Source organism: Ictalurus furcatus, chromosome 15 (assembly GCF_023375685.1).
Source record: "Ictalurus furcatus strain D&B chromosome 15, Billie_1.0, whole genome shotgun sequence".
Taxonomy (NCBI): domain Eukaryota; kingdom Metazoa; phylum Chordata; class Actinopteri; order Siluriformes; family Ictaluridae; genus Ictalurus; species Ictalurus furcatus.
This window is the reverse complement of record NC_071269.1, coordinates 11,527,257-11,538,074: the sequence shown is the minus strand read 5'-3', so window position 1 is coordinate 11,538,074 and position 10,818 is coordinate 11,527,257. Positions and strand designations below refer to the sequence as shown.

The 10,818-nt window shown below is 38.9% G+C and overlaps 1 protein-coding gene across 2 annotated transcripts in view; it reads left to right on the top strand.

Annotated features, from left to right (window-relative positions):
• phactr3a (phosphatase and actin regulator 3a) overlaps nt 1-10,818 on the top strand; it is a 34,393-nt gene that overhangs the window by 7,938 nt on the left and 15,637 nt on the right. Inside the window, exons 2-3 of one of the 2 annotated variants that reach the window (XM_053643011.1) lie at nt 8,308-8,469; nt 10,237-10,392. In XM_053643011.1, coding sequence (XP_053498986.1) covers nt 8,308-8,469; nt 10,237-10,392 — 318 coding nt within the window. Of the gene's footprint in view, nt 1-8,238; nt 8,470-10,236; nt 10,393-10,818 lie in introns of those variants that run through there. The other variant, XM_053643010.1, reaches the window with a different exon arrangement.

Sequence of the window (10,818 nt, the reverse complement as noted above, 5' to 3'; positions counted from 1 at the left end):
TTGCTTGGAATTTCCCAATGTATCAAGGGCAAAAAGGCAGTGGCTCTCAAGAGAGGCCCTTAAATACAGCCACTCTCAATTAACTCCTCATTTTAAACAAATGGCCAATCAGAAGCTTCTAAAAGTCATTAAATCAATTTCTGGAATCTTCCAAACTGTTTAACGAGACAGTCAACTTGGTGTATGTAAACCTTTGACGCACTGGAATTCTGATATAGTGAATTAAAGCTGTAATAAATCTGTCTAATCAATTATTTTTAAATGATGTAAACAAAGTAAATGTATTATTATTATTATTATTATATTATATTAATAATCAAAAGTGGTAATGTATAAATGACTGCATTAAAAATCTTTCTTTACATCATTTATCATTTAAAGGGTTTACTGTTTCATTTTAAAGGGTTTACCGTTAACCTTCTTTGTTACTAGTTCAACCCTGTGATGTTTCTGGTTTAAAGGTTAATAGAAAATGAACGGATGCTTTCGGAACGTTTGCTGTTTACTGTATAAACCTTTAGTATATTAGACAAGAAATTACCCACTGAAAACAAAGGGGAAGATAGAGACAGTATCAGTTGCTGCCCTGTTACTTTTAACACAGCAGATAAAACTTCCTGTTTACAAACGTTTACAACTGTTGTGACTCTCAGTAAACCCTGACTCTCTCTGACTATAGGTATTTGTTCCATTGTATTTATATTTGAGGTGCAACAGTGTGATAACTGCAGAACCCAATATCAGAGTTTGGGTATATCACAGTATCCTCTTACAGCTTCACATTTTCAAACAGGATGGCATTTAGTGGCATATAACATTGCAGTATCAGTGCCTGTATTACATTATTTTTGACAGAAACACTTCTAAAATGGACTTAGGAGGGCTGCTCATTTCATTGAGTAGTCTATAAAATAATTGAAATGCAGAAATTTTACCAGGCATGTTTACTATATAAAAGGTATGCTGGTTGTTTTGTTTAAATCTTGTGCTACACATGGAAATATGATGTCACATACCCAGTAGCATAATAGAAATTTTGTAACCATTTCAAATATTCTTTTAATGAGATACTATCATACTGATCTACCATCACATCCCAAACTCAAAAATTTCTACTGTAAGAACATTACAAACTTTGCCTCGTTTCATCATTGATGTTCTGTTACTTCAAATTGACTCTGTGTAATACCTTAGACCCAACTGAAAGTATCATCAGAGACTCATTTTATTATTTGTTCCACTTGGAGACTTCATATGGATACTATACCAGAGGCGCTTTTCTATGGACAGATGGCTGCACAGTTGTTGAGCTTGGGGGTAAATTACTGAAAGAACAACAAGTTTTCAGCTTTCTTGCAAAAAAATCTCATGTTCTGAATGGTACAATTGCAGGTAAGCTAAACATAGCTGCAAAACATAATAAAGTGTCAAAATGTATATAATTAATAGAAAAATACACTGTCTGGTTGCACTGCTTTACCAAAACATGGTACAATGCTGTTGGCAGCTGCCGTGATGGACTGAAATATAAGACAACATATTTTTTATATTTTAACTTTAAAATATAAGTTGAAAGCTTAGTTTGTCAGTTCAACGTTATAGTGGAGACTGGAGATATATTTGTAGTGGGTTCTTTGGCATGTCTTCAAAGCACATTTCATTATTGTGTTATTAGATATTCATGTCTTGAGGTTTTAATGCTCTCAGACCTGTACTAATGGAGGCTGTGCATTTGCTATGATTGATGCTTTGATTTTATTATATACAGTATACACAGACACACACACATACACACACACACACATTATATATATATATATATATATATATATATATATATATATATATATATACATATATATACACACACACACACACACACACACAGTTGCAATCAAAATTATTCCACCCCACTGCAAATCAGGTTTACTGTAAAAAATTTACAGACATTCAGCTGTTTGCATTGAACAAATCAAACAAAAGCAATTGAAATAGTTCGACACAACGAGTGCTTCAAGTGATTTCCCCAAATTCAACTGAAAATGTAACTTATAATGACTTCTCCAGTTTCAAAATTATTCAACCCCTTCATGGCAAGCAACTTCAGTAGAGTTGCTTAGTAGAGTAGAGGTGCTTAGTAGAGCACCCTTTTGCTGTTATGACCTGCTGCAAACAAGATGCAGAGCTTCTGGTAGCATTCCTGAGGAATCTTAACCCATTCCTCATGAGCAATGGCCTCCAGTTCAGTTCAGGTGACTGTGATGGCCCTGTAGAATGTTCTAGGACTTCTTCTGCAACCAAGCCTTGGTGGAATTTGAGATATGCTTGGGATCATTGTCCTGTTGGAAGGTTCAGCGACACCCAGGCTTCAGCTTCCTCACAGATGGCATGATGTTTTCTCCTAGGATTTCCTGATACTTCAATGAATCCATCTTGTCTTCCACACGCTGCAGGTTTCCAGTGCCAGAGGATGCAAAGCAGCCCCAGAGCATCACCGAGCCACCACCATGCTTGATTGTGGACAGAGTGTTCTTTCTTCATTCTTCTTCCTCCAGACATACTGCTGATCCATCGTGCCAAAATGTTTTGTTTCATCGCTCCACAGAACAGAATCCCAAAACTTCTGTCGCTTATTTATGCATGTAAATGCATGCTTAATTAGGTTCAATTCTGGTGATTAACTTGTCCAGTCCAAAATCTTCCACTTTTTTCCCCCGATGAAGTCCTTTGTTGTATTAGCAGTGAGTTTTGGGTCATTGTCTTGCTGCATGATGAACTCCATCCCAATTAGATTAGATGCATTTCTCTGTAAATTGACTTCGGAATTCATTTTGCTGCTGCTGCTACCATTGCTTTCTCCACACTTTGGCCTTTCCATCACTTTGGTTAAGGTTAATCTTGGTTCCAGAACTTTTGTTGCTCATCTCTGTATTTCTTTGCAAATTCCAATCTGGCCTTCAGATTCTTACTGCTGATGTGTTTTTTTGCATCTTGTGGTTTGGCCTCTATATTCCTGCTCTTGAAATCTTCTTTGAATGGTGGATTGTGATACCTTCACTTCTGCCCTGCGGAGATTGTTGATGAAGTCAATGACTATTGTTTTTGCATTTTTCTTCATAGCTCTCACATTGTTTCTGTCATCAACGGTTGTTGTTTTCCTTGGCCGGCCTGTTCAGTATCTGGTTGTTAAGTTAACCAGTGGTTTGTTTCCTTTTCAAGACATTCCAAATTGTTCTATTGGCTATGCCCAATGCTTAGTCAATGGCTCAGATTAATTTCCCTCTTTTCTCAGCTTCAAAATGGTTTGCTTTTCTCCCATAGGCAGCTCTCTGGTCTTCATGATGGTTTATCCTTTTTAACAACAAATGTAGAACCAAGAGTAGACATTCAGAGCTATTAATTCTTTAAACAGTCAATGTAACAGGACATACCTGGGCAACAAGAAACAACTGTCAGACACATGTTACAGTATTTTTGATCACTTGAAAAATGGGTGGTTTCAAACAAAGGGTGCCACGTTCTAAGTTTAATGTTTAACACATCTAGATGTAAACATCTTGAAATGAAAGCTGAAATTCTGTAATCTCATATCTCATAATCTCAAACCCAAAAGTCTTCAGTGTTTAGCAAAAACAAAAGTATTTGCCTTGCCGTTCCAGTACTTTCAGGAGACTATGTTGGTGGGGGGGGGGGGGGGGTTGTTTGTGCCACTCTTTTTTTCCATTTCAACAATTCTGTTTTTTTGCTTTTGATAAATTGGCACAGACATAAAGGTCACAGAAAGGCTGCTGTCTGGCCAGACCTTATCTCATAATCTCATATACAGACAAGGTAGTCAATGTAGCACTGAGGGAGTGTCTATTGTGGCTTCAGTCAAGCGTTAACACTTGATGCAGCTCTCTCCATAGAGAAGCATTCTTAGACACAATGCCAATCTGCTCTCAGTCAGGTCAGCCTCTACCAACACTGTAATGCATCTTTGGCTGAGCAAACGAAAAGAGATGGCCATCCCGACTGTGATAGCCAAGACCGCAATATTAAGTCATGCAGTCAGTAATGAATTGAATAAAGTCATTCTCTTTCATCTCTGGTGTGGCATTACAATAACAGCCTCTCAGCATTTGTGTAGCATGGCCTCAAAGGCTGAGAATGAATGAATAGATTACACAGACATGAAAGTATAGCCAGCCATTAGCTATTCTGTTATGGAGGCTCTCTGCTAATGACTTCTCAGTCTTGCAGATTCTTTATTTGGGTTAATTTTAAATAGTGTAACTAAATAACTGAGGTCATTTGTTGGTCGGAAATCTTGTATATGTAGTGAGATAAACCTGATACAAGAGCATATTTCAAGGAAGATTTTTTTTACTGTATTGAAGATCATAAATAGTATAAATGGTGCCTGCATATCAAAAGTCTACTAAATTAATATTACATATATACTTTTATATATTACAGCATATTTAGGTTTACTTACAGTATCAGGACCACCACTGGATAGATTACTTGGGTGGTGCTTTACATACATCATACTCCAGGCACAGCAGTTTTTCTTGAATCTTTAAATACCTCACTGTTACTGCTGAACTGAGGACAGTTTGCAAACAAAAATATATCCAGGTAATGTCTAGCTAAAAGCAGTCCTGTGGACAGAAAATACCACTGATTGAAGGGATATAAGACGATTAATACAAATTGGGAATGAAAAAAAGATTAACTATGGTACCTAACCAACATATTAAATCTGTGTAATACAATGGCCAGTGAGTGTATTCAGTGTATAAACCCCAGCAATGTTGCTACACCTGATACCAGAGCAGCTGAAATGGTTAACCTTCTCCACTGATAGATGGGGCACAGAGGGCTGACAAACCTAAGCACCTAAAAACGGTCTACAAATGTGTATACTTGTAACTATAATAGTTGAAAATGTAAAAATCTGCTGAGCAGTTCAAAGTATTTCAGTGCATTGTCAGATAGTATTTATTATTCTCCATGGTATGTTGGATTCATGTGCTGACTGCATTGGTGTGATGACCTTCATGAATAAACTGGTCTTCTCTGGATTTTTCTGAAACACTCCCATGCACTCCCAAGCTGTAATGGGTGTACCTTTTCCAGTTGAAGCTTGTGTTACAGTTTGAAGCCAAAAGGTGGGGAAAAGGGGAAAAAAGAAAGAAATACTGCATTAAATGCATCTCATCTCGGCCCTACGGTTGTGACCCACCCATTTATTCTATTAAGAAGGGTGGTGTGCTTGATTATATGTTTATTATGAATAGCTGGCCCATGATTGGCTGTTTGTGGATCTTCAGCAAGCACTTCCGTATAGCAACAGCCACCCTTCTCTTTGTAGCCCCCATCCCCCCCCCCCATCCCCCCCACCGCTGTAGACTTTCACGTAGCAACAGCCACTCGCGCTGCTCATTCTCGGGCTAGTTCCAAACCCGCACACTATTCTTTGCTAAAGAGGGTGTCCAGATTAGATTAGATTAGATTAGATTAGATTAGATAGATAGACAGACAGACAGACAAATGGTAGGAATAAGTGGTAAATTAACAACAAAAAAAGCAAATACAGTTAAAAACAAAGCATATATTGCGCATCCCAAATTTAGCATCCATCTGTTGCTTATAATGACTAAGGAGAAGCTTCTGGAGTTTACCAGGTTGTTGTCGCCTATACCGGCCCCCCCCCCCCCCCCCCCAAAAAAAAAGCAACGATGGGAGTTATCCAAAATGGTGTCCGGGTGCTAGTAGTATGTGGTATGCAGTATATAATAAGATATGCAGCATGCGGTTTGGGACGCAGCCTCTGTCTCTGAGGTGCGCGCGCTGCTCGGCTACGCGTCAGGAGGATCTGTAACCATGTTAACAGCTCGTACAGGATTTGTGGAAGCACGGCGGGCTTTGCGGTTTGTAGGTCTTGACCCGCGTCTCGTCTTTTATTTGGCCATACATACGCTCCGTCTAGTTACAGAGCCAGGTCGAGAAGACGTCCAGTACAGAGAGCAGTGCAGCTCTCCTGATTCACACTGACGGCGCCTCTGCCTACAAAGCGCTATTTTGGGAACAGACAGAGTTTGACTCGTGTGTGTGTGTGTGTGTGTGTGTGTGTATTTGAACCTGAATTGCCTTGCTCACAGTCGTGGGTGGAGAGCTGCGCTGTCATGACGTTTATTGATTAGTCTGTCTGTCTGTCTGTCTGTCTGAACAGCTCATTGACTATACACTCAAGCTATGTTACACCTTCCATATACACCTATAAGTGTTTGACTTGTAGTCTTCAACTGTAGTCTGTCTGTTTGGAACAATTTAACCACAATGACTTTACTGGAGTGGCAATCTAGGGTGTGGCAAAATATTAATTCGCATCCATAGAAAATAAAATAATGTGACATAATCTGCGTATGGCCCAAGCAGGAGCCTGATTTGTTTCATCTAGGTAAATATATACTGTATCATAGCTACCATAACATAAGGCTACATCTTATTAAGTACAGTAGCATTACAAATTCAATACCATTAACAAATGGCAGCTAATAATGAACTGAAGAACTGCAATGTAATACCTCTAAATAGTGAATATTGTTAATGTAAAAAAGTTTGAACAGTGTTTGCACACCTTGTTGTGATCAGTGGGGACAGATAATAGTTTGCTTTTGTGTTAGGTAGTTGAATTTGCTTGTTAATGTGCACATTACACTTGTTGACAAATTAAACATTGTTGAAAAGTACTTTAAAATTTTCCACAGATGTTATATCGAGCATTCTATATTATTATTCATCCTAGCCCATTACATGAAGCTTGACTAAGTGCTTCAGTTTCACATCACATGATACTGGTATCCTACTACTACTACTACTACTACTAATAATAAATGTCTTACTAGAGTGGATAGAAGGATGGCCATGCTTGGCCACTTCTGGTAAGATTATATGGTGAGTGCATCAGGTGCAGCAATGTTGCTATGCTTTTTAGACCTTGGCCAGTACTTCAGACACTTGGCCAATACACACCTAGCTCCTCATTTCCCATGCACAATTTGTGTTAATCATGCTCTAGCCCTTCATCAGGTTCCCTGGTGGACTAGTGGCTAACATGCGGCGCTCTCATTGCCATGGCCCGGATTCAATTCCTGATCAACTCAATTTTCAATTAAATTTTTATTTGTATAGCGCTTTTTACAATGGACATTGTCTCAAAGCAGCTTTACAGAAATATATAAACACAAGATACAGATGTTAAGTGTGTGAATTTATCCCTATTGTGCAAGCCGGTGGCGACAGTAGCAAGGAAAAACTCCCTAAGATGATATGAGGAAGAAACCTTGAGAGGAACCAGACTCAGAAGGGAACCCATCCTCATCTGGGTAACAATGGATAGTGTGAAAGTAAAAGAAAGTTCATTATGGTTTTTACATGAAGTCTTTGTTGATCTAGTCCACTATTCACTAATCAGGGAACCATCCACAGCCACTGGAGGATTGCATGAGCCAGTGCACTCTCAGTGTCTGCCTCAAGCTCGGAAATCGGGGAGGCTTGCGTCAGGAAGGGCATCAGACGTAAACACTTGTGACACTGACACTGAGATGTTTAAAAACCCTATAGCAATGCTACAAAAACTGATTAGCTCGCCAGAGCCACACACACTTGCAATTCACTGTTAAATAATATCTGTTCAGCAGTGGTTCTATAGTGGTACCTTATATATAGCCTAGTATGTAAGTTCCAGAGAGGTAAGAAAATAATATAAAACAATACAGACTACTGGTGTGTCTGTAACTCTGTCACTTCTGTGATCATATAGTGCCGGACCCTATCTATAGAGCTCCCCTCCTATATCTTATTGCTGACTCACATGCAGTTGGATGTATGAGTAAAATCATTACAAACCCACTCCTACTGCCCTTCTGCAGCTCTCATGGGGCTATTGGTCATAGCTCATTAGAACATTATTACCATGTTGTGTAACATTGTTGGTTGCTAAATATAAATATACCTTGCTCAGCTATGCCAAAACTGGAAGAGGTTTTCTCTGCATAAATTAAACTTTAGATAAATGTAAGTTTTCTGGTACACTGCTATGAGACGGACACACCTTAAATAAAATCATGTAGTCACGCCCACCCCAATGCTTCTATTGCGAAAATAATACAGTCAGTTTTATCAGGATCAGTGACAGTTCACAGTCAACTGGTTACATACAGCCTGTAACAGTTACCTGTGTGTAGAAAGCAGTGGTACTGTATTCACTGTTTATGTGCTCTTCTCATCTTTCCCTCTTTGTGTGCATGTGTCTTGTAGATGTGATGGAGCAGCAGAGGGTGATGCGCTCCAGCTGCTTGGTGAGCGGTGTGCACACTCCTCCCATCCGCCGTCACAGCAAGCTGGCTACGCTGGGGCGTCTCTTCCGGCCTTGGAAGTGGAGGAAAAAGAAGAACGAGAAGATGAAGCAGAGCTCAACAGGTGAGGGATGACATAAGAGAGTCAGTTTGCTGTTTTAAATGGTCTAATAGAAAAGAAAGACATTCACATAAAATGTATTTGAACACACAATATGTAATGAATAGCAGCGTACTTGAGTAAGATCTACGCATAGGCTAATAAATAGATTTACCTAATTTTAAGCATGTTGAATGTTGCTTATTTTGTGTTTAACTTAGTGCTTTTCATGACATATGATTAAAGGGGTAAACTATCATATGAATTAATAGAAAACCTTTTATACATACACTTAAAGGTGCACTTTGTAGTCCCCCCCCCAAAAAAAAGATATGAAGCTAGCTAGGTTCATTAGAAAATATTGTGTGGATATTTACTATTTACTTTCAATACAATTACTGGCTGTAGCCCATCTGTACTTATGCATAATATGTTAGCAGTCTTCTACCATGTCCGTCAGTGCAAAAGAACCATCACAAGGTCACCACTGACCAGCTATTATTTAGGTGAAGGCTCATTCAGCACAGCAGGGACAGCGTCCTCAACGTCACTGCTGGGTTGAGAACAGTCTGTCAACTAAAAATATCTAGCCAGTAGGATCCCTTTGATAATAACCGCTTATGATTAGAGGATTATAAAACACATTGTGCAGTGAACTGTACTTCACAAAGTAGGTGTGTCTTACAAAATGGCCAGGAAGATTTTTAAAACTCCACAAGGATGCAGGCCCAGATGTGTGCAGACACACAACAACTTCCACAGGGCAGGGGTGAAGGTATCACAATCCGGTGATTAAAGAAGACTTCAAGAGCAGAAATATAGAGGACATACCAAAAGATCCAAACCTCTCTTCAGTAGTAAGAATCGGAAAGCCAGATTGGAATTTGCAAAGAAATACAGAGATGAGCCACAAACGTTCTGGAACCAATATTAATCTCTATCAAAGCTATAGAAAGGCCAAAGTGTGGAGAAAGAGAGGATTTGCTCATGATCCAAAACTTACAACTCATCTGTGAAAGTGGAGGTAGAATGAATTCAGAAGTTTACAGGAACATTTAGTCGGCCAATTTACAGAGAAAGGCATCCAAATTAATCAGGAGGAACTTTATCATGCAGCAAGACAATGATCCGAAACATACTTCCAACTCAACAAAGGACTTTATAAGGGGAAAAATGTGGAAGGTTTTAGACCAAGTCAGTCACCAGACCTTAACCCAATTGAGCAACATTTCACCTCTTGAAGAGGAGTCTGAAGGGAGAAACTCCCTGAAACAGACAGAAACTAATAGAGGCTGCGGTAAAAGCTTGGTTAGCATCAAAAAGAAGAAAACAACAGTTTGGTGATGTCAGTAAGTCACAGGCTTGATGCAGTTATTGCAAGCAAGGGATAGGCAACCAAATATTATCTGTTATTTACTTCAAGACTTATCTGTTTCTATACTTTGGCCTAAAAATTGCGTGGTTTGATACAAAAGGTTCTATGTTTTATGTTGTTTAACACATCTAGATGTAAATACCAGGAAACAAAAGCTGAAATCCTAAACTCTCGTCTAATATCCATCTTTTGATCTCAAACACAAATGTCTTTGGTGTATAGCACAAACAAATGAATTGGCCTTGCCTTTCCATAGTTACGGAGGGGACTGTAATTATATTACAACAAGCTGTGTTGCATAAATCATGGTCCCAAATAAGTTATTCTTAACGTGTACATGTGTAATATTTGCTGAATGTGCAAATGTTCAAGCTTTAATTAGTGTGACTAATCTAAAGTTGTATGTGTGTGTGTAGATGTGGCCTTGGCCAGTGGCCTCCACTCTCTGAATATCAGCTCTCCCATTCAGAGTGTTTCGGATGCGGAGCTCCGGCTGCCTGGCTCACATGGGCCTATCCTCAGCATCAGCAGCATGGAGTATCTCAGCTCAGAACACGAGCATCTGCCTACTGGTGAGGGCAATTAGCAACACATCTTAACACATAACTCAGCATTACAACAGCGTGGCAATATGTCATTAATTGGGACTGTTGAAAATAAATAAATAAATAACAATTAAAATAAAGGCTTCATATTGTGTCTGCACTGGGTATAAACCTAAACACTTAAAAAGCATTTAAGCCTATACACATAAATAATTAAAATAGGCTGAAACTAGCTTATAAAAAAAGGTAGTACAGGAAAGCACTGGACATATAATAGAGGCTTGTCATTTTGGAGAAACATCTTAAAGACTGTAACTGTAGGTCCAGTCATCACAACTTACAAAAACTACAAAGGCTGTGACTTTGTATAATTGAAAATCTTCATGAACACATCTTTGTAACTAGGGAAATTATTTCTTACAAACTACAGACTAAGGCCAATAGGTGGCAATA